Source organism: Osmerus eperlanus, chromosome 7 (genome assembly GCF_963692335.1).
Source record: "Osmerus eperlanus chromosome 7, fOsmEpe2.1, whole genome shotgun sequence".
In the NCBI taxonomy this organism is placed as follows: domain Eukaryota; kingdom Metazoa; phylum Chordata; class Actinopteri; order Osmeriformes; family Osmeridae; genus Osmerus; species Osmerus eperlanus.
Genome location: NC_085024.1, coordinates 5559009 through 5583951, shown reverse-complemented (window position 1 = coordinate 5583951; position 24943 = coordinate 5559009). Strand labels below are relative to the sequence as shown.

At 41.9% G+C, this 24943-nt stretch overlaps 2 protein-coding genes across 4 annotated transcripts; both read right to left on the bottom strand.

The window, feature by feature from the left end:
- Nucleotides 1–6150: 6150 nt before the first annotated feature.
- On the bottom strand, nt 6151–7709 carry twist1b (twist family bHLH transcription factor 1b). Of its 2 annotated transcripts, none has more exons than XM_062466247.1 (2): nt 7145–7709; nt 6151–6682 (listed from the first exon to the last, which is right to left on the bottom strand). In XM_062466247.1, exons 1-2 carry the CDS (start codon nt 7553–7555, stop codon nt 6587–6589), a joined length of 507 nt encoding a protein of 168 aa, XP_062322231.1. In that variant the 5' UTR covers nt 7556–7709; the 3' UTR covers nt 6151–6586. The 2 variants fall into 2 exon arrangements, with proteins under 2 accessions (XP_062322231.1, XP_062322232.1); XM_062466248.1 differs by having other exon boundaries at nt 7026–7708.
- Nucleotides 7710–17371: 9662 nt separating this feature from the next.
- On the bottom strand, nt 17372–20465 carry tmem196b (transmembrane protein 196b). Of its 2 annotated transcripts, none has more exons than XM_062466260.1 (4): nt 20006–20465; nt 19861–19917; nt 19348–19602; nt 17372–19143 (listed from the first exon to the last, which is right to left on the bottom strand). In XM_062466260.1, exons 1-4 carry the CDS (start codon nt 20168–20170, stop codon nt 19135–19137), a joined length of 486 nt encoding a protein of 161 aa, XP_062322244.1. In that variant the 5' UTR covers nt 20171–20465; the 3' UTR covers nt 17372–19134. The 2 variants fall into 2 exon arrangements, with proteins under 2 accessions (XP_062322244.1, XP_062322243.1); XM_062466259.1 differs by having other exon boundaries at nt 17372–18989.
- Between the last annotated feature and the right edge of the window lie 4478 nt (nt 20466–24943).

The following is a 24943-nucleotide window of genomic DNA, read 5'->3' as shown; positions in this document are numbered from 1 at the left end:
GCTGGGAAGTGAATGAACATGATGAGTCATAGTTAGCACATTAAAGACTGGAGAGCTGCCGCAAATAATTTCTTTATCTATAATTACTGTATGAATAAAAATCCAGAAAAAATAGTCAGAGATTGACTTTTGGACTCCCCAAGAAACCACACACTTTGCACCATAAATCCTGAAAATCGTATTGTTATTTTAATTCAGGAAAAATGTGCCTCTGTAGCTCATCCCTAATGGTAAATAAAAAAAAACAGAATGTACTTTGAATGATGAGTACTAGTTGGTCTTTTGCATTGTATTTACCAGCTGGTGCATTCGGAGAAACCATATATCATTGTCATACTGGCAATTGTAGTAAATTGCTTAAACTTTTAGCCTCCAAATGTTGCTGTATAAAATCAAGATGTTGCTGTTTGTGGCAGCCCACTTTTCTCTGCTTCCTTGTATACTCCCATTAGCAGAGATTGGTTCAAATTGGCTCAAATTAAAGCTTCTGACACACTGAGGAAGGAAGAAGGAGATCATTGTGACGCTAGGTAACAACACATCAATTATCAGAGTGACACGGGTGTCAGTGTGGGCAGTGTTGGGGTGGCCGGTGGGCCAGCAGGTTAATGAAGGTAGGGGATTAACACCCAGGGAGCCCGGAGCCCCAAGGGGCCCAGCAGCAGGGCCGGGGCCGAGCCAGAGCTGCTGTCATTATACCCCTCACCCCAGGGCTAAAGACAAGGGGCCCGCCAATTTGAACACATATAGGAACAAATTGTGTCCTGCCACAGTCAGGGATCTCTTTTCCTAAAAAGGATATGTTTCGGTTGGTTTGTCATAGGATATATATTGTTCTATTGTACCAGTGTATTAGTTGTTCGGTGAGGGAAAAGCATTCAACGCATCACTACACCAACTCTCTGTGCCTAGCTGAAAATGCAGATTTGATTACACAGCAAAAGGAGAAACCAAAGAGAGACAAACAGTTTACATACAACTGTAAGGTGTTCCTTTTCTTTACTTCTTCAGAAAATAATCTTTCCTCTTTCATGCTGAAACTATGACTTAAACTATGGCTAAATATATGTATTCCAACATGATTGAACATAAACAGGAACATTTAGAATCATTGCTTTGGACTGAAACCGCCTTTCCCTTCATCTGTGTGTTTATACTTCCTGTGAGTGGCCCTCTATTTATGGAGAACCGGAGAACACAAATAATCATCGCCCTGAAGTGAAAAATCTGCTTTTATTATCCATGAAGCTCTGTTATGCCATTGTGTACTCTCATGCTGACTCCTGATTGCCTGTTTATTATTCCAGAGTGACTTTTGAGCCAATGGCGGCCTAGCTAACTCCAAAAGGTGCCAAGTCATCCCCTGCCATTTCCTGTCTGTGACATCATTGTGTATTCTCCAGAAACACCTTGATCCATGTCTGGTCTGGAGCTTGGGTGGCACTCATCACACAAAACTTAAACACAAGGGGTAGCAGTCACTCACTTGTCCTTGGGACATGTATGAGAGGGGCCTGTTAGATCTGCATGCTATCAGATGCAATGCTATGTTTCAATGACTGTGTCACTTTTGATTACAAATGTGCCATTCCTTGTGATGGAACACAGACATAATAGGGGTTTCTCTCTGGGTGATTTTTTTTGTTTGTTTAAAGCTGTAATTTTGCAACCTTAAACATACTTACAGTGTGTCCACAGACTTCGGGACCGATTCAAATGAACGTTCATTTGGAATGGTCTTTAACCACTGAAATATGCAAACCATTCTCTGTAACAATCTCAAGAACTGGACTGCTAGTTCAGTTCTGTAGCTTAAATGTACTTCCTTCATTTCAATATTCAACACTGAATTTGCTACACGGCCTTTCATTTGTTATTTATAACCTACTAAAAGGACAAACATGTCATATATGTTGCAATGTATCTCTCTCTATCTTAAAATATCCATTAATGCTCTATAAAAGGAAACAATCTGATAAGGTTGAAAATGGTGTTGTAATGTGGTGTAAGCTACCTTATATTGCACTGCTCTCTCACCAACCTTCTTCGGATGGAAAAAAAACCTCAACACTGATTCACAAATCCGGGAGCAATCCTAATGAAAACCAGTATTTCTCTAGACTAACAAGATATAGTATCAGAAATATTCTCAGTTAGACTGTAAGACAGAGAGGAGACCTGTAAATCAAAGAAGAAAGGTCTTGGAAAATATCTGTGCATGTTTTGTTTTGGTTGTCCTCTAGCCAGGTGAAGCTACTGCTGTGGGAAGACAAGCATCCAACCTCTAGATGAGGGCTGGTTTGTGGTATATATAGCATGTGTAAGCATCTTTGTCGTGTTACTGTTCATTCGGGTACCGTCTCAACAGACCAAGAGCATAGTGACAGTGAATTGCAGTGTGCAATGTTGTTGTGTGTTCACTTGTCTGCTTACAGAGAAAGACTTCTATTGTGAATTCTAGTTTCACAATTGTCTCTGTTTTTAACAGTGTTTTACAAATCTACCAAAAACATTCCCCACATTGTTGTGTTTTGAAGTCTGACATAAACTGGTGTGATTGGAAAATAGATGTGAAATTCTCCTTGTGGCTCTACACTGAAGTACTTCAGCAACTAATAGCAGAAGTAGCCGTCTCTACGTTGTGTGCACACCGCCCTCAGCAGACACACTTTTTCAGCAAGAGCAAAGCCCAATGGATCCAACAGTAACTTAGTGGCTGCCCCTCCCCCTCGACTTCATACTGCAGAACCAAGCTTTAGGAGGGAAAGGGAGGCTTTACTATTCATTTCTGCTGGATGAGACTGACTCTTTTGTAATAAGCATGGCCTGCCTCTTAGCCCAGTTTCTAGGTTCCTCACCCACCTTAAACTAAGAGGGTAAGAGTTGAAATAAACTTCATGCACCAAAACAATTTCAGTGTAACGCTTGTCAGAACTTTTTTTTTCAAGTTTGCTTTCAGCTGATTCTGGTAGTCCCAACAAAAATGATTGTATTTAGAACACTCTGCAGCTACATTTCAACTTAAACTGAGATAGTTTTCATTCAACTCTGTGGAAAGCCCAAGCATTTCACATGCGTGCCAAATATGCTGGCTTTTTCACTGATATGAGTGCATGAATTATTTATAGGCTTTTTAGGTATTCAGACAATCAACAGACTCTGCTTTCCTGCTGGATGCTTCAGGCTTGTTGTGAGTTTGTCCCTCCCTGGGTCTACATGAATTATGCCCTATCTAGGTTACAATACAATTACTACTGCCTTCTCCAGCTCTGCTCTCTCTTCCTGCACATGATCATGCATTCATTGGCATTATACCTGTTATGTACATTACATGGCTTAACAATCACAATCGCTTATTAAGTCTTTTGACATCCAGATCTCATCAGGATGACTCCCAAAGGTACTGCTTCATTCTTCAGTTTGCTCTGCACCTGCTGCCATCTTGCTCCCACATTTGGCAAAGTTACAATAACAATGGCCTACATTCATTTGGCAGACTTTAAATGCAACCTACAGTACAGTGGCATATTTGAACCTGTGACCTCTTGCAGTCAAATGCTTTAGCGCTAAGCTCTACCCATCCCCATGAATGTGTTTTAAAATGTGTTTTAATACATTTACTAACCCAATGAACAAATGTTCGATATGTGTATGAAAAGGTGTATTGCATTTTAATTAATGATAATCCTTTAGGAGACATATCAAGAAGAAAACACCTGTTGAACACCTTATGGCGATCCAAAAGAAAAGTTAGTTTTTCTACATATAATTATGCTAGTGCAGGACTAATAATACTAACAAGAATGTTTTTTCCATCAACAACAATGCAAATCATAAAACCTATTACAATAATATTGAAACAAATGGTGTAGCCTAAATAATAACAGCGCTAACAACATTGTTAAAGGCCTAACAACAATTGTAGCTTAATAGCCTACTTTGTAAACTGTTCCATCTAGTTTAAAGCATAATATTCTTGAATACCATAGCCTACAGGACAGACGTTTACGGGTAGCCTAATCTAAGTGATTTAAAAAATCCTTTACGGATAGCCTAAGCTTTTTTTATCAACTGGTTAGTTATTTGTCAGCAGTTATTTCTTTCGCTAACAAGAAGCGATATCGTGATAGAATTATTTTTTCGGTGTTTTCCCACTAAAATGTTTGCTGCACAATTTTTTAATTTTTTTTTATCAGAGAAAGTCAGTGAAATTAGCCTAAATGATATAACATTTTTCCGGTTCAAATATTTCTGTCATGCTTACTGCATACCCTGCTAATGCCTTTTACTAATAATTCGAGGGCCACTTAGAGGTTGACATTGGGTGAAATTTATTTTTTAGTGTCTTGATTTATGATTCCAGTGTGATATGGGTCTGTGGTCGACTGCACAACAGTTGACGTATAGTGGTAGCTTGATGCCTTGAACTCACAGTCACAGACTCAATAATAATAATAATAATAATATATACATGAACACTGATAAAGGTACAAATTGTATACTAACCTATACCGTTTACATCTCAAACGTGAGACATTTTCTTACCTTAAGGTCCAGGAAACTCCTGCGCAGCCTGTTACTTTTCATTGTTTTCCTATGGGAGATGGGCCTAGTGCCCGTCGCAGGTAGGGGGCCTTTTAATCCATTTTCTTAGATTTTCATCGGTTTCAATGTTGTGCTGTACAGAACCACAGTGCCTGCTCCGAACTTATTTTCAAGTCTTTCTGACGAGCAATTCACTGAAAGGCGAACCTCATTCCATCTGAACATCTGTTCATTTCACGTGACTTTTTTAAAATACTAACATCTGTTCTAAATAGGTTTCATTCGGTGCCTCTGCATCGCGTCAGTTGCCAACTCCTCTCTGTGAAAAGGAACTCATATTTAATCATATTGTTTTATGTTGCATAACACAGTTTATGTCTTGGTTTCGAGACACAATATTTTTTGTCTAAACGATAAGTCGATTATTCTTTACCTGCACTGAAGGTTTCTTTAGGCTTACCTGCTCTTCTCGTCGAATCTTTTTCTTGAGGGAACTTTCTACATGGAGATTTTAGGCTTCAGGTAGGCCTATATAACTTGACCATATACAGTATTTCAGTCCCACTGCGATTCCAATCCATATCAAACCCTTATGTGATTTTAAAGTAAGCTGGCTCTGGCCATTACAGCAACATGTGTACAAGACACTTTAACCTATATTCCACCTTCAACAGGCCTTCCCAAGGCGCCTTAAATTTCATAGACATCTGGGAATTCCATACATGCTTCGCAGGCCAATTACACACCTTCAAACGGACACGTGCTTTGATGCAACGACTTCAGGAGGACTAGGAGTTTTAAACACTGTCCCAGGATTGCAAATTAACGGATCAAATATTAAAATACAACTTTTTCGATCAACCGTTAAATATACAGTAGGTGTGCAGCAGCAACTGCCAAACACGCAGTGTTTCTTTGTGACTTACATTCAGAAAGGTTAATATGCGTAGGCCTGTTTGTTTGGCTTATAGACTATTTTGGTATGTTAGTTAGTTAATTGGTAATAGACACTCATACTGTATATCTACAGACCGTTATAATAGTAGTGCCTAAAGACCATAATAGTGCTAGTGCTAATAAGCAGGGGATTTTGCGAAATACCATTCAACATCACAAGAAGATCAAGTTGCATGATCAAGAATTGCCCAATATCATATTCCATAATATTAGGAATAACATTGTACTCCTCTCACAACTGCTTGGCCTATACTGCAACTGCTATTACAAATAATGATGATAACAACAACAATAATCAATACAATTTCAAAGTGACCTAACATTACCTATAACAATACTTTCAAGTAGGCTACAACACTCAACATACTAAATAGCTTCTTACAATGGCAATGATATTTACAAATTAGATGGCGATACTACTAATACTTCTACAGATATTATTAAAAAGAACAGGACGAAAGAGAAGTAAAGGAAACTACGATGTCAAAAAGACCTTTGGGTCAATAGGCTAATTACTTTTTATTTTTTTATTTTATCGTGCATCAATGAAATGTTTTGTATAAAAACATTTTTTTTCCAGGATTTAGTTGTGGCCTTATTAGATTTAAAAAATCGTAAATAAATAGGATAAATCAAGCAAAGAGCAAATTATTTCAAAATCATTGTCTTTATTGTGAAAAATATACATCTATTTACAACGATAATAAAAAGGAATGCATTTCAGAAATATGATCCAAGTCCTCGTGTAACAGGTGTCCTCAATAAATAAATAGTTGAATTCTGAAAACAATAACCTACATTATCTGCACAGGATTGATCCACATGTAAACCAATACGGGCTGCCGTCCAATACTGACAGTCTCACAAAAAACTGAGACAGTTGCTTGGATGCACTTTGACTTCCACAGAAAATAACGCACGGCAGAGCCCAGAGGCATGTATAAAAACATACATTTCCAACATTCGTCGTCAACAATAAAGAAACACATCAGAATGTAGTGTAGTAGGCTCGCACTCAATTGCAGGTCCTTCGTGGGCCTTTTTTCTAGAAAAAAAAAGATCCTCTCGCGATGTCCTCTTTGGTTTAAATAGCTGTCTCCCATATAACGGAGCTTTGTATATATCCAGCAGTGGAGTCCAGATTTGTCCCGTCAAGTTGATGAGGAGAATCAGCTGTCACCTGCAGATCAGAAAATTGCATTAATTCTTGTTGCACACCAACAAAAGTTGGACAAAAATGGATTTGCTTTTATATGCAATGAGTTGGAGAACAATCAAGTGATGGAAGTTCAGCCATAGGCCCATTTGTAATTGTTGCACAATTGAAACTGAAAATAATCTATACCTTGTCAAAAAATAAATGTATGCACTCCAGGTTTCTTTGGAAAAATAATCAATTTATCATTCAGTTATCGTAAAATTATGTAGATGACTTGCTTCTATTGGCGAGACATTATTAGACTATCTTGAAATGTTTGGCACTTTTGGTCTTAAATGACAATGAGTTGGAAAACAGAGCATACCATTTTGTATTACAGCTCTTCAGACGCTAGTGAGATGCTGACATGGACCAAGCGCCCTCCATCCTCCATACAGAGAACGCATAGCTTAACCTCTCATGAGCCACATAACTACAACTTGCCATTTTGGAGTCCAACTCATCGCTCTGCAGAACTTGGTAGAGGAAATCGATGTACCTGGCCGCAAGTTTAAGAGTTTGTATTTTGCTAAGTTTATCTGAGGGCAAAGTGGGAATAATTTTCCGCAAAGCAGCGAAAGCTTCGTTGAGTGATTGAGTCCTCTGTCGCTCGCGCACGTTAGCCATGACTCGTTGCGTCTGTAGGTCTTCGAAAGACTGTGGACTGCTGCTGCTGGACTTTTTCCCTCTTTTCCCAGGGGTCGGGCTATCTGAATCCTCCCCGTTTTTCCTGCTTGATCTCCTTTTCCTCCCACATCTCTTCGGTTGCCTTTCCAGCTCTCCTTCGCTGTTGCTGAGACTGTCCACTGGAGACACCGGGGAGCTCGACTCTTCCCCCATCATTTCCTCAGACATCACCCTCTCTTATATGACGAGCGAATGTCCGAAACGTTGCTTGCATTAAATTAAGCGATAATCCCAGCTGTGAGTCTCGCCGTCTTTGATAATACTAGAGAATCCATACATGAGATCCCGAGGCAAGAATGTTTTCTGATACTTGAGAAACTAACGGACTTCTTATAGTCTGCATGGCGTAAAGATTTTGGAAAGAGAGAGGATTGGCCAAGAAAATGAATTACGTGCAAAGAGGGGTGGGCGCAGCCAAGGAACTATCAGAATCTTCTCTCCCTGGTCCTCTAAAAACAAAGTCAGAGACAGTGTTGAATGAGCATTCTTTTTCAACAGTTGAGGTTCAGTAAAATATTTTCATGGTATTTTAAAAGTATTACCCTTTCCTCGCATCAAAATTAACCTCGCATTAGGTGGGACAATTACTGTGTAGCCTATTTAGAAAAATAAAATGAAGTGGGCAATTGGATATTAATTGATTGTAAAGTGAAAGCAATCGATAGGCTGAAAAACAATTAATTAATTAAGGTATAGGTTTTATGTTGGTAGATAAAGTGAAAGGTTTAAATTTAGACAAAATATATACAAAATAGTGTTAAATTTCTATAAAGCCCATCAGTGTCATTTCGCGCGGTTCTGTCCCTATGCACAATTGTCCACTATCCAAGTGACCACCACACACCATCTAAATCTGCAGAGACCAGACGAAAAACTAATTCATGCCAAATGCTTAAATTTCAAGCATGACACATGGCAGAACGAATGAAACATAACCTCTTTCATGTTATTCTAAAGACAACGCATCAATTTAAAATGCTATGACTGAGATGAATACATCTTCAACCTAAAACATACACAATTCAGTTGAAAGACATCGTTAAGTTATTATAAGGCCTATTCAGACTCATTCTATTTGATTATGAGAGTTAGCTTTGTCTAAGTACAGGAGATGCAGGATGTGTCAGCAAATATTGCATGAGGGCATAAGCTCTGAATCTCCCTTGAAAACGTATTGTGTACAGTAAATATATTGCCCACAAGAGGGCATAAAATTCAAGCACTAACATTTAAGTGTTTTAAGACACAATTTGTATCTGCTTTTAACAAAATAAAAATAAACCTATTTAACACACCTTATCATTTTATGTCATTCTGTCAGTTAAAATAATCAGATATACAACAAATCTGATTATTTTCATACTTTCTACTTTTTCAAATCCAAGATGAAAATAATGCATTTTCCATCTTGTGTTATTGAAGGATGACCTTATTTGGATTTGGAGGGCTTTAGTACACAGGAGCACCAGCTGAAACAGGAAGCAGGAGGGGCAGGCAAGGTGAAAGGTCACAACACCAGCGCACAACCATTTGCATCTCTGCTGAGAAGTGAGAAGGAAGCATTGTTCATGGGTACACCTCAAGGTATCCACAACACAAAGGATTGTTTTAGTCATGACCTGAATACTATAATTCATTCTGAAAGTTTTATTTAGTCATATTGAAGTGTTTAAACTGTATGCAGTACATTATAAGTGCTTACAATCCCAACATTGAAATCAATTCTACCTCAGGTAAAAAGATAATGTGGTATGTATTTCTAACCAGCAAACCCCTGATTTACATCAAGACAAAGCGACAGTAAGAGGGCCCCTCCCCTCTGCAGGTGAATCTACCTTGAGGCCTTGTCCATGGTGCTGAACTAAATTCACACCAACACAAGAGCAACAGTTACCTGGTTCCAGTGACTCCACATGATCTGCTTCTGTAGCTCCAAAATGCTGATCCCTTAAATATTTGTAACCCAGAGAAGATCCCTCCTACAGTATGGCTTTCTGTGTACTGCAACCACATTCATAACATCATACGTTGTTGCACAACATACACCCTGAATGTTTCAGTGCTGCGTGAAACGTTGTGTTTTTCGGAGATAGTACAGATGCTGATATGTAAAGAGGGCTATGCAGCTCGGGCTGTTTTTGGCAGGTTTCCCCTCAGTGTTCCCCTCTCTCCTGCAGAAGTGACTCTGAGAAAACACAGCTGCTTCATGAGAATATGATGTCATCAGAGGACACACAGACTCGACCGGTGTTGATTTTTAATAAAGACAAGGTCCTTCATAAGCTGCGGAGCCTCCGAGTCGGGGATGGAGCTTGTCACAGTGGAATACTGTAGGTAGAAGTGCTCTGTATTATTGTTAGAACTCCGTGATAGGTCCTTACTTACCAACGGCTAAGCAGAAAGAGGCTCCCTAAAGGGGTTAACCTATTTATCTCCTTTGCTGTCCTCAAAGTCTTAGCTGCTGATGGTTGCTTGAAAGTCAATGTGATGTCATGCTTCAATGACCAATGCCAGAGTCAAGCAAGACAGTCTAGCATGACAGGTCTGGTTTGGGATGTTAACCCTCTTTTTTCCTGATTCTGGATCATTTCTTTCTTTCTACTTATTTAATGGACATTTTACATTGCGGCTGATCAACCATTGGAATAGAAAAGATGGAAAAGGAACAGAATGAAATAATTGACATGTTTTAGTGAACAAACAAACATGCCCCAGTTACATTTGAGATGGAGAAAGAACAGAATCCTACCTTTGTACTGAAATAGGCATCTGACAGTGATTCATGCAGCTTGACATGACAGTCACGGTTGACCATGGAGTGTCGTTAACGTCCTTCCCCTCAGGTCACATCAAGGCACACACCGCTCTGTCACTGGCAGCAGCAGGAAGGGCCCTTCGGACCCACTGAGTCCTGTGCATCTACTGGTATTCGTCTCCTAAGTCTTAGAAAAGCACTGCTCCACTGTTCCTCCATATCAGGCTACTCACATATCTATTGAAATAACAAACCCCGGTTTCTCCATGCGCACGAGTGTCTCCCTGTTGACAGTGATGTTCATGTTCACTCCATTAAGTTCACCACACAGAGTCAAACGCCAAAAAGGCAAGATGGATCAGCTGCGAAGGCTGACAAAAGACAGGGGCCCTGTCTTCCTGTCTTCAAAGAGCGTTCAGGAGGATAAACTCCAATCAGACCTATCAGCTGAAAAGGTCAGGACACGTGTTGGATGACAGGGTTTTTCCCTCTTGGTTTCTGCAATTACCTCAGTAGTTTCAAAATGTCACATTCCAAGGAGAAAAGCAGACATGGTATCAGTGGGGTTTGGATGGCGGCAGCCTAGCAGTCAGAGCGAAAGGATGTGGGGTGTGGAGATTAGGGAGGCGTGGATGAAAACAACCTTTTATAACCTGTCTGGATGTGAGAGGCCAGGGCTCCTAAAGTCAGCTGTAAAGAAAGCGTTTAAAAACAGAGCACTTTGATGCTGGGGAGCCTAATCGCTCTATGGCTTTCACAGAGCTGAAAGAAGTCCTGTCTCTGAACTCTTGACCATTAGCTTTTCATTCAGCCACATTACAGGAAAACAATGTTTCTTCCCATGTGTCCAGTGACATCAGGTTTGAAATGCACAAGCTAATGGCCCATCTTTCTGGAACGGATTCTATTTGGTACATTAACGTATGTGTATGTAAAGAGAGATTAGAAGATGAGATTGTAGATTCCTAGATGGAGCTGTGTCATTAAAGTGGCTCTGTGGGGCTCTCAGACCGCTCCACCACACACTGACACCTTATTGGTCACTGAACCCCAACAAACCCTCTCGCATGTTTTCACAGCTTGGAAGCCAGAGGTGAGGCTGGGTCTGGAGAGACTTGGTATCCCGACGGTATGCTCTCCCCTTTAACTGAGGAATTCAGACTCTCTCACACACACACACACACACACACACACACACACACACACACACACACACACACACACACACACAGAGGCTTTCCCTTGAGGGCTTTGGAAACTGACTCTGCAGCCAATGTTTATTGTTCCTGAGTGATTCTCCCCTCTGAGACAATAGATTAAAAGCTTTTTTCCTCCAAAATCTTTGTTTTTAAGGTATGTTTTCTTAACTTTTAAAAGCACAGTACATATATATTAAAAAAACAAACAGCTTGGGATAAGGCAACAAGTGTTGTCATGGCCACTGCCCTGGGCTATGTAATCATCACACACCAATATTAATTCTACGATTTGTCACGGATTTAAGGTTAGGTTAGAAATGTACAGAACCTGCTTTTGGGTGGCATGCCATGCAATATGTTCTGCATCTTAACCACACTGTGACAGCTTGCAGCCTGTCACTGGGCCACTGTGTCCTGCCATCCATAAAACAACCCATCTGACAGCCACACACAAACACATACGCTACTGCTGGAGGCCTAGGCAGTGACCCGCTAAGGAGAAAAATCTGTGTATGTACAGCTAGCTGGACCCTGTTCTACGGTCCAACTACTATGCAGCAGAATCTCAACAAGATATCAACAGGTGCTCCTGTAAATTGTACACCGAATTTCATCGCATCCCTCCCAGTTGATATCTGTTAATCAAGAAGTCGTGTACTGTGAAGCAACTCTTCTAGTTCTAATATCTGATATACTGCATGTTGCAGTGCAGCAGTTGTTTAAATCTTTGTCGCGCAGGCTTAAAGCTTGTCATGGGGGCTTATGTAATTGAGGACCATATTTTTTGGAGTGGTGCTTCAAGCCACAAGTGCTGTGAGGAGTGAACTCCCACCACAGTCTCTTAATGGGCGCTCTGCGAGGGGAGAGGGGGGTCACCCAGAGTGCTCCAGCTGCACACCAGGATGAATGGAGGACAGGGGGGATGCTGGGCAGAGGTGTGGAGGCTGAGGGTTAGGCGAGGGTGGGGGTGGAGGGGGGGGGGCTGGGGGAGGGTGTAAGGCCCAGGGAGTGCTCCCATCAGAGGAGGGTCCCCAGCCTTGCGCCAAAAACAACAGAGGTACAGGACGGATGCTCCTGCTGGCTCGTCGCCCCACGACTCTGGGAGACACAGTGGTGTCCCTGCCCTCGCGCCTCTGGGATGGGGGGAGCGCGGAGCAAGGGAGACAAAGTGATAGAAGGGAAAGGAGGAAGAGAGTGGGATGTAGAGGCAGGGTAAGTAAGTAAGAGATAAATACATGTAGAGGGTGGGAAAAGAGACAGCTGGAGAGAGAGAGAGAAGAGAGAGAGGCACACAGGGAGAGAGAGAGGGAGAGAGAGAAAATAGAGAGGCACACAGGGAGTGTGAGAAAAAAGATGACTACAGAGAGAGAGAGAGAGAGAGAGAGAGAGAGAGAGAGAGAGAGAGAGAGAGAGAGAGAGAGAGAGAGAGAGAGAGAGAGAGAGAGAGAGAGAGAGAGAGAGAGAGAGAGAGAGAGAGAGAGAGAGAGAGAGAGAGAGAGAGAGAGAGAGAGAGAAAAGACAGAAAAGAGAGGGAGGCACACAGGGAGTGTGAGAAGAGAGATGGCTAGTGAAAGAGATACAGAGAGATAGCTAGTTGAGAGAGAGACAAAAAGAAAAGAGAGAGAGACACAGGGAAAGAATGAGCGTGTGAGAGAAGCCTGTGTGTGAGAGCCTTCATGTGAATCATGTGAATCATGTGAATCACTCGGCGTTCCCTTGATATCCTGAAGGCAGATCAGGTGGCCTCAGGCCCAACAAGCCTACAGTGCACCGTGATAAATTCAAAGAGATTCAAAGAATTTCGTTTTCAGGCAGTCCGTCTTAAATTATGGGAGGCAGTGACAACGCTGCTTCTCCTCCGAACCGCAGCTGTGCACTCTCCCTTCTCCCCCAGACGGGCGCTCACCTCCGCTCTTCCCAGTGTGACAGCGAGAGGTGACCTACTCCTCCCCGAGTCAGATCAATCTGTCAGGGGCACAATAGGCTACCCCTCCAACCGTGTTGTTTTTGGAACGGGAATCCCTCCGTCCCTGCTAGTTTCTGGCCATCCTAGATGGCCAGAAACTAGCCCTGAAAGGCACACTTGAAGGGGCGGCTTCCCTTCTCCAATCTCAATTCACACTCATTTACTGCATTTCACGTTGTATTGCTAAGCCGCTGTTTATTTGTGTGTGTGTGTGTGATGACTGGTGCTAAGGTGGAGGGTTCTTGACCACCCACCTGGGTGTGAGTCATCCACCCCAGCCAGCCTGCGTACTCTGAGGAGGTGTCCTCTTCGCTGGAACCGTGCCAACATGAACTGTGCTCCTCGGATTCCCCTCTGTGTTCTGTACACCCGAAGACATCCAGGGTGTGGTCTTTTCCGAGCAGAAACCGATCTCGAGAATACAAACAAATACGACAGTAGTGGTGTGTGTGAGCGTTTGGTTATGTTTCTGCCCAGGCAGCTGAGGCGGTTTGAGGAGTGTCTGTGGAAGCCATTACTGGCCCTGCTTTACTGGAGCGTGGACACCTGCAGCCCCCCAGCCCTGATGACCATCTGCTGGCCACTCTGAAGGTCATGGAAGGTAACAGGAATGTGTCTGTTTCACAGGAAGGAGCAATGACTCTGAAAACTCGCTAGGAGAGCTCTACTGCTTTACCGCTGTGATGGCACCAATGACAAATATCACTCCAATGGACTAACTGATCATGTATCTGTTTGCAAATTCTATATATATTCTCTGAAAGTCACTGGCGGTTATATATATATTCTCTGAAGTCACAACACTTAACATTACGGCCATGCATAATAAAATATTTTCACTTATCAAAATAACTGCTTTGGTGTCGTGGTGGTGTGTGACGCCACTTTGTGCCTCCCTACGTACACGCACGATAATGAACTGCAATTCCTGGTGGCTCCTTCAGACCTCATCCCTCCTCTCTGACAAACCTCATCCCTTCTCATCTCTCACCAGCTAGCCTCCATCTGCTTCCTAGATCACTGGAGTAACTGGGAGTTGTGGTTGCTTCATCAGCAAGACCTGTCAGCGAACACCCTCCCTGCTTCGCCCCCAGCCGGTCACAGCACACCTGACAAAACCTCCCAGAGCATGATGGGAAGGGGTCCCATTTACGAAAATAACCACATATATTACTTCAGAGAATTAAAGCGAGTCAAAGATTTGGCTTGGGGTACTGCATTGCTAAATGACCTGATATCTCAGTAATTGAGGCTTTATCACAGGGAGTACGGCAGTGAAGGAATTCAATCTCTGAGGTTGTTTGTGTGAGTATATGTGTGTGTGTAGATAACCCTTAAATGAAGGACTCGTTGTGGTAATGGACAGGAAGAAATACAAGGAGTTCACTATGGCTGTATGTCCCTTTGGGAAAGGAAAGCATTGAGTAATACATTTGTGGCTGATGGAAAAAGTGAGACAGCGGACACAAGCCCAAGGATGTGGAAGTGACCCAGCAAACCATAAGAATTACTCATCAAAGCACTCTTCCAAATACTCTCTCTCTGTGAGTCATTCATCAGTCGATGTGGATCGTTCCCAGTGGTGTTCCTGGTAGCATGGTCCAAACAGTGGTTGGGAGGAGCACATGCCTTGGCCTACCTCAGACTTCAACTCCACCTTCAACTTTGACTTCACACAGGGGCTGCTAGCTCTCTCTCTCTCTCTCTCTCTCTCTCTTTCTCTCTTTCTCTCTGTCTCTCTCTCTCTCTCTCTCTCTCTCGCTCTCTCTCTGTCTCTCTCTCTCTCTCGCTCTCTCTCTCTCTCTCTCTCTCTCTCTGTCTCTCTGTCTCTCTCTCTGTCTCTCTCTCTCGCTCTCTCTCTCGGTCTCTCTCTCTCTCTCTGTGTAATGTCACCATCTGCAGTTTGTAGTGAACACCTTGATAGAGTAACGTTACAGTACACTCTAATACCATGTTCTCATGCTAATTCAATGTATGTCTAGCTAAACAGTATGGTACAGCACACAGACAGACACAATAAAAGACAGATTGACGTATTGGTCGTTGGCTTCAAAAGGCCAGGAGGACATACTTGGTTTGACAAACGTGAGACTATCAGGATCTGTTGCTGTGTATTCCCTGTGAGCGTTCGGGCTCCAAGGTAGAGGTCGCCATCGGTAATCTGGTACACACTACACCTCAACCACCAGAATGACAGATTAAGTGTGGCCAAAGAAACTGTAAACCCATGTTTGTTTTGACTTTTCTAATTGTTGAACTTTCTATGCTTTCACATCATCTGTCATCAAATTATTACAGTGAGTTCAACAAAGGGGGGCGGCTGAGAACGCCACCAGCACTTTTATAGAGAAGATAAATCAACAGGCTAATAAATTGAAAGCTAAATGACTTCTTGCCCCCAGCATATATCACAGAAGGGAACCAAATGAAGCCCTATATACCCAAGAGGACAGAGGAATGCTTCTGTGTATAACAGTGATTTGTGGATGGCTCTCAAAGCTGTCTGCTTCAGCAAAGCCCAGCTCCAAGACAGTAATCAGCCACTGAGTGCTCTGGTTACACACACTAACAAGGCAGCCACTTCTCTGTATAGAACGCTCGCCAAAGCAAGCATACCTGCAGTAGGCCTTCAATGATTTGGGGGGCCAGCGCTTCTTGTTAATGAAATAAATGCATTCTTATTTTTCTAGAAAAATGACTTCAGCTCCATTTGTGTAAATAAAGGAGAGGCTTGTAAAACAGTATCAAATCTCTGAGCCAAATGGCTCTTTTCCATGGCAGGCTAGCACTGTGCAGTAAAGTGGAGTTTTGACGAGCTTTTGTAAACCCACAAATTCCAAAAGATTATGAAGGAATCATTAATCTCTGTAGAGTTTGTAGATTAAAATTCATAACTAAGAGCAATGAAGTGACAGTGGATTACTGGAAAGAAAAGAAAACATGAAACAGACTGGAAAGGAGATCTGATTCTGAAACCTTTCTCATGATTTCTGCTTTTGTTAACATAGATTGAAAGTGTTTTAAAAGCCTCTGTCGTTTCAGTAGAATGCATGCATTTCCTGTTTGATTTTATCTTTATCTATGACCACATATCATTTACAAACATTAACCTTTCTTTGTCAAAGGTCAGTTATCCAAGGGTTTTAGTAAATTGCTTCGATAGCACAAAATTTGGTAAGCAGGTTGGTAAGATTGTCTGCACGAACAAGTTGCGAAGAAGGATTCGGACCGAATGCAATGATTGGTTGATAATTATTTTGTCCTGTCCCTTCCACAGAAGATATATATATATTCACATTTAGACATTTGTAAATTATTGATGGCTATCAGGATGTGAATAGACCTTCAACCAGTATAACAAAACGATTACACATCCTAGCTTTAACAGTTTGAACAGGTAGTTCAACTTAACTCACTCACAGTGCAATGTCTCCCCCTCCTGGACTGAGAGTACACTGCAATTCCAGTCTCGGCATATTCTCCACTCAGCCTAATTATTTCGCCATATGGCTGAAGTGGAGCAAATAACACAAATAAGTGCATCCAAAAACATTAATACCTACCTAACCATAACCATAATTAAAAAGATACTTACACCAGCAACTGTACCCTTTGAGTATCGTACAGAACTACATCACAAAAGACATGAACCACAGCCGTTAGGTCAGGACTTGTGTGGGGTGTGTGTGTGTTTACCTCAAGGAGTACAGTAATCTTTACAGATAGCAGCCTGATTTGTGCACATGTCACCTCCAAGGGAGTGTGGGTCCTGACTCTGTGCCTGACTCCAGGATTCCTTCCTGGCCTTACATCAGCGTACCGTCCTGTCCCGCTGTAGAGAGACCATGAGGAATGACCTCTCTCCTGGGTAAGTCAGGAAAAGAGAGCAGCACACATCATTTCCTCTCTGCCCAGTCCTGCAAGACACGTGGTCTAACATGGTCTAACTTGTGACATACTATGGTCCTTAGATCCTTAGATCAGTACTACTCTGAGACTGTTGGAAGGGAAGAGGTGCAATAAGAATGTTTCACTTTATTGATAGATTTGTTGATGTGCTTCGCGGAACACATAGAGTTGGGATCTAGGTGCAAGATGTATAGTATCACGGACACGTAAGGGTTTACCACAGTAGAACAAACAACTAAATGCACTGAAGTCTAACAACTAGGGATGTTCTGAATCTTTCGATTACAGTTTTGATTCATAACAATCAATACAGTGCATAAAACAACCCATAACAATGATAAAGAGGAACTGATGTATTGCTCTCAGCTCTTCCCCAAGTTCTCACACAGGAAAAGAATGCAGGAACGGAATGATTTGAAGATCTCTTGTTATCCGTCAGTTAGTTGGGATGAGAGCCAGGTGAGCAATTGGATTTCTTTCTTTAGGAAAACCTGAGAAAAGAAAACCTTGTGGTCTTCAGAGTCTCTTGGATCCCACCTGGATCATTGTGGCAACAGATTTATATGACAGAGCTGTTGAGGTGAGCGTTGTTTGTGAGGTTTCACCCTGTCCAGTGTCCTGATGGAGAACGTGATGTCCTTGGTAGAGTCTCACTCCACATGAAGTCCTGGCCGCTGTCAAGGGCTCCCCCAGACACTATCTGTATTCTCACTTAGCCATGGATGAGGCAGTTAGGGACTACATAAACATCACTTCATGGAATATCTCTTTCCTTGGTTGGCTCTGCCTTGCCTCAGAGGACACGTCTCTGAATACTACTGGGTATTTTTACTCTGAGCTTAACCCAAGAGTGCACAAGTCAGTTTACAATTTCACTCCCAAACCGTTGTCAGATTTTATAACATTCCTTAGCGGTTTTTGTTACGTAAACAAGAGACATATGGCTCCATCTAGTGATCTGACTCTGAAGTGTACTCTACATTTGTAACCACACATTTGTATGGATTGCACATCTGCAAAAATGCAGATAGAACATACAGTATCTGATGTAGAAGTAATGAGTGAGTGGGTTTATTGTAGTTTTTGTTGACATTTTCAAATAAAAACCCACCACAGACTGTAAAATACAATTGAAGAACACATGATTGACAGGTATCCTCCTTTTCATTTTTTACAGTACATTCGTGCACACAAAAATGCAAAGCCACTTGAGGTATGTCATACGTTGTATAAGAATAAGGTTCAGCTCCTTAGATCACTGAGAATGTAGGTCTTCCATTGTTTTAAAATAGGCATATACAAGGTCTGGATTTTAGAGTCTATAGGGAGTCACCTTTGAGGTTCAGCTTCATCTAGTCCACTATTTTTATCCGTAAAGTAATCTGTTACATTGACATGCATGCATTCACTGAAATATATGACTGTAAATTACTTCACAGAACTGTACTGAAACATGACTCTGCATGACTGACTGAACTCTTTTCTCCACCTCACGTCGTCAACTTCTAGAATCTCTGAGTTTGCTATGGTCATTTTCCATGGACCCATAGCCATATCTCCCTGTGCTTCAAAACCTCAGACGTAGGACGCTATTCGAATGCATCTTTCAAGACCCAAAATACCGCCAGCATCTGTCAATAGATTGACAATCCTTGATGCTAGATCCATACATGCTGCTAATATAGTTAATTCCTGGTGGCTTCTTCATCAGGATGGTGAGGACTTGCCGTTGAAGGAGATCTGGGGAATGCTTGACCTCTCGGAATACTGATCCTGGAGGAACACAATAAACAGGAGCAGTAACCGACAAAGTTGCTCGGAATAGATGGTCCCACAGTACAGTCCCTCCCTTTTGATTTCTGGTGCTCCACTTCTGGATATTTCCAGTCAAAACACGGTGCACCATGCAGATGTGATCCTACTGTAGCTATAAACAAAGGGGTAGGTTTAGGGGCGGACATGTCCCTATCTATGTCCAGAGATCAGTGAAATATCTCCACCAATAATTAACGGTGGGCAGCGGAAGTGTTAGCACAGGGTAATAATTAATAAAAACGTTTTTCTTCACTAATGTTAACACGAAACCTAAGCCCTTGGCTACATAGAGGCACTGTTGCAGTGTGGACCTCACCTTGTCGCTCATCTCGTGAGAGTGGTGCAGTGAGACTTCCCTCTCCAGAAACATCCTCTGCTGCTCGCTGCTGGCCAGCCGGCAGGTGAGCCAGGTGAACAGGATGCAGCCTCCAATGCCCAGGCAAGCGAGGACCACACACGCCAGGTGGAGCGATGGCAGGGCGTCGGGACGTCTGGCCGCAGCTCGTACAAATTGGACGTTCAGGATCCCACCGATGAGTCCACAGATGCAGCAGGCTGAGAACAGGATCATCTGGCAGATGGAGGAAGGCACACATGGAGAAATGATGTTGAGGCTTTTTAAAAGATGATGCTGTATAGTTGAAAATAGTTTTCAGGTCATAATGTGAGAAAGAAAGACTGGTCTCTATCCATCCTTTTACTCAGAAAATTGAACTATCTGCTAAATGTTTTCGGTCTTCTGTTGTACAAATGTTTGTATAGCAACCTTTTTTAGTGCGAGTTGAGTGGACTTTTAGTATCGAAGTTAGCTAAAGTTAAAACTACTTACAATCAATCCTGACCTCTTCTTTGCACATAACACCCCACACAGACCACAGACGAGGAACTGCAAAGCAAACAAGTAAAACATGAGAATTGAATCAATCCCCGAACACATTGAAAGATTTTAACAATAAACAGTTTGTTTCACGTACACAAATTCCACTCCATAAAGGCGATCCATCTCCCAACTGCAGTTGAGTTGCCTTTGGGATTCGGATGATGCCAACCACACCGAGGATGATACTGGACGCACCGAGTCCCATCTCCAAAACCGAGAGCGCCACCAAACTCCAGATGATCTTCCGGCTGCTACACATCTTCTCTCGGACATCATTCCTTCAGTGGTGGTCAAATAATAGGTTACCCCTCCTGGTCAAAAAGAGCAGCAAGTAGTTTGTATTGCACCAAAATAAATAATCCAAAAAGCTCCAAATTCACTCGATGGAATCAAATCATCTCCCAGAGGGAATAATCCAACTTTACATCTAGAGAAATACATTTTCCTCTCAGGAACGTCCTCTTAAAATGAAACTTATTGATGAACGCGATGCTGATCATATAAACACTGAAATCAGGATAGCGACTACATCCACGGTGAAGTCACCATCCTTGCTCGTGAACTTTTCGTCAGGAGGAGTGGGGGGGGGGGTCGTAACTCGCCTTTGAAGGGCTGCAGCATCACCAACCATATATGTCACGTGACGTTTCCGGCCTCTTATATCTTAGTGTAAAGCTTTCCAAAAATAGTTAGGATATTAAGTAAATAAAATGCATTTAACTTGCCAGTCAGTTGATTATATTACCGTTTTTCTCAATTGTTAAGACACATTTCTTGAATGTGTACTGTGTCTTCTCCAAACTCTAAACACACATCTTCCTACTTACACAGTTTTGGCCAAACCCTTGACTTTTGACCCAAAATCAAACACTGTAGTCAAAACCATATTATCTGTCGTATAAACCTAACTTTGCATTCAAAATACACACAAATTCAACCTTCTGAATACCCTTTACACACTGCTGGGGGTAATTGAAAACACTATTATAAAAAGGTTTTCAAGAACCATTGACTATAACGTGTCCCTGAATTTTAGATATGTTCCACCTCATGAGTTTGATATGATGTAAATCATAAAATTCACAAATACTGCAATTGTCCTTCTTACATGCTGTTTGTTTTCTATTTACATTATACAGCAATTGCATTTTGAGCTCTTGTTACTGTAGTGGTCACAGTATACAAATAGTAGTACTGGTACGTATTCAGCAACACAAATTCATTGCTGTAAATTGTAATTTGGGGAAATATAAACAAATCATTGTTACCTGGGTAACAGGGCTTGAGTACGCTACAATACTGTTCATTCTTAGTCAGTATCCTGTCTCTGACCAGGGACAGGCCAGAGATTTTCCTCAACATCAAAGGCAATGTTTTCTCTAGCCAAACAGCAGGGAAAAATGCCCTTGAAAACCTGAGCCATCCCTGACAAGACTCCAGAGCAATGTCCCCACAAGCTTCTTCCATGTCTTGGAGAAGGTTGTTCTGTCATAGGGATTTCTGTCATAGTGTGGCATGGATCTCATTTGAGATTGTTGTTCTTCTTACTCTTCCTTTGCCTCTCCCTTGTCCACCTCCTCTCATTCTGACAATTCTGCCTCTTCCTCTGATATTTGCATCCATGATTTCAAAGTACAGATGTGCTTACCTTTGTATTCATTCCAAACCCCTGATTGCTTGTTGAATATATTTGCTTGTTAGTGCTTACACATGGATAATTGGTTGTTACGGATGTTTGAATTGCACTGGTTTGAGTTTACTTATTGAACGGCAGTGTTTTTCATAAATGACAACATGGTGACAATTGTATCTTAAAGTGAGAGGTGTGCTTAGACTTTAGCAAATAAATCTGAATGGACCAGAGAAATGTGTCAAAAAGGGTAAATAGTGTTTATACACTGGGTATGTGGTCTTTCTGCTTGGGAAGTGGCTAAATGTTTTTTTGAGGATGGCTTACAGTCACAATTTTACACAAACGATACTATTGTTGACATAGCTTCATTAAACACTGTAGGGGTGATCAGTTCCATTAGTTCCTTGTTGTGACAGTGGAGGAAATTTAACAATATTGTCAGAGTAGCCTTCACTGGCCTGAATGATGTTCTCTACAGTATATAACAACATTGTTTTTGTTTACAACCCCACATATTCAACAGTTCATTCAAAGTTGATCTGGTTGTATAGGTATTACATCCATTCACTCCCTGAGTCCTATCCTCCAATCCCCCGAAGCAAAGTCTAATTTTAAGTTCTGATACAACATTACATAAGCACGCACCCCTATACAGACAGCGATGTTCACTGTGATAAGCTCTGCTATCTGAATGAGCTGACACTTCATGCTCGGCCCTTGCGTGGGATGCTATAAAAAGCTCCCTCAACAAAAGTGGTCATATTTCATTAGTCGCAAAGTTCACCGCCTCACTGCATCTGAAAGAAGGGGGGGATCTACAGAGGCAGAGGGGCCATCCTGTTGTCACTTTGCCCTGGGCACGACTCGGTTTGGTCCTCTGGTTTCACTGCGATGGGTCAAGTCCCTCCACTCAGGTTCGCCCTCGTTAACAATGCGCTGAAGGGAATACTTACCAGATACTTCTTGTGCAATCTGCTTTGGTTTGGTGGTGACAGGCAGTTTTGTAACCTTCTTTCCTTAGACTTGTTGAAAAGGGATATAGACAGCATGGACTGCTTTATGAGACACAGTACACACAAAATTTGAGCAGTTCGAATGCCAATGTTGATGTGCCCACAGAGAAGACACGGAATGAAATGATTGACTGCGAGGTCAATGAGTAGTATGATGATGATGTGCAATAATGCCAACATCAAAATAGGGTCATGGGGATCAAGTAAATGAATCAGTGAATGGGAAAAGAACTGTCTCCATGATCAAGGTTGTTTGATGATACAGTGCATAAATTAACAGATCTACACATAAATTCTGCACTTCTTTTAATAACTATGTGTTTGGCAAACGAATGAATAAAAACTAGTACATGTACTGTGATCGAAGAAAAGAATGCTGATCTCTACAAAGTAAGTTTAGCATTTTGTTGGTTGAGGAAAGGTGTAATGGGACGGAGACTGTAATATGACACCTCTGGTTATGAAACATGTAAACAGATCACAAAAGAAAGTTGTATAACTCTGCCACACTATTGCTATTGTCCTTCTGGCCTAATCGTTATCATGTTACATACAATCCCTGCAAAGATCATGCCAGATTGTAAGGAAAATGTGGGCTTCTTCATAGGATTCTTGCCATGTCCAATGATGTGTGAAAACACAGAATGACTGTGTGTTCTCATTTGTTTATTAACAGACGTCTCTAAATTTCACTCATCGCTATGGCCGTTGACTGGAACAGAACATATAGGATGCCAGGGGATGTTTTGCAGCCATTAACTTGATCCCTCAAAGTAATAGTGTCACGGCCAGCTCCATCTCAGGAAACAGCCCATCAGGTTATGGCACTACCTGCCTTGCTTTAAAGCTGTCCACTGGAAAAGTTACAGGATAAAGCATTAGCAAGCTGACTCTAACTAACATGCACTAACATGCAGTGGATATTTATTGTAATAATCTGGCTAGGATTATCTACATGTTGCTGAGAATTAAGAGCATGTGGAATGTTGAGCATGGTTGAACATGTTTCCTATATTTAAAAAAAGCGATTGATTAGAGGATAATGTGTCTCCACACTATATCCCCACCTTTCTCAACGTCTGTAGTTCAAGAAAAAGTTGAGAAACTTTGTGTCAAATTAAAATGTTTTTAAAGATTCATGTTTAAAACACGTTGGAAGGTAGGGCAACACAGTTTGAGTCAGTGCAAGAGCCATACCAGAATGTGTTTGGACACATCAATGCCTAATGTGTGCTGAAATCGTGACAAGCAGTTTGAAATCCCATCTGACACTATTCTCCCCAGCCTGTCACATCGGACAACTGTCCTGAGTTGGGATGAATAGGCAGTGAGGTTGTAACAATTTGATAGTTTTGTTCTTTGAGTCTAAGATACTCACATCTAGGTGCACACAGGGAAACTAATCTCTATACGGTCCCCGTTCTGCTTTAGACAGACACCGGATATCTGGTATTGGATTTTGTGTCATAGCTGTGAAGTTCTAGCTCACCCAGACTCGACTTTTTCTCTAGAACAGAAACTCTTTGTCTTGCTTTTTTTTCTGACGAATGCCCCCTAATTGATATGAAGGGTGGACTCCAATTTGCAGGGTCAATGAGAACTGGAACACATCCCAGCATGTTTTGCCATCCTTATCCTTCTTTTTAGGTGCACATGGATTACAAACTATACTGAAGCCTTATGGGAAAAGGCTTTAGGTTGGCAGTTAGGTATACCCCAGGGTAGTGATGGAGGGCCTCATGTGACCATGTCACCCAACAAAGTGCACCACACAGTCAAAGTTGGGAGTAGCAAAGTTCATGAGAGGCCAAGCTGAAGTTTTGGCTTAGACACTTAGCTGCGCTACCACGCTCTAATTTCCGATTGCTCCTTGTGCCTCTGCCTAGCACGCTAAAATGTTGACTTGGTCAGCCTTATCTGTGCTAGCGCTCAGCTAACTTCCATCTCAGTGCAGTGATGAATGAGATCACCCAATTATTGCCAGAGTTTTAGCCATCAATCAGATGAAATGTTGTGCCCACTGAGGAGTATCTCCTTGAATTATAATGTTGCAGGGCCTTAATGGATTCTCTTGATGCCAGTTCTAATGACACGTCTTTGGTTTACTGTGTGGAATATCAAAGGGGCTCGACAAAAATAAGGTCTTCTGTTGTCAGTAATAGAGGTATATTGTCAGGTATAAAAGGTGAGCCACTAAACCAACCCTGAGCTCAGGGTTGGTTTAGTGATAAGGAATAAGCACACTGAAACTGGCTTAGATCAACACGAAGGAGAAAGTCAAACGAAGTGAACTGGGGAAAGTAAATAGAAAGCAGGTCCACAGGTTCAAGGACGGGTTCAACACTAATGATTTGGAGGGCTGGGAGTGAATTAGATATTTCAGGTG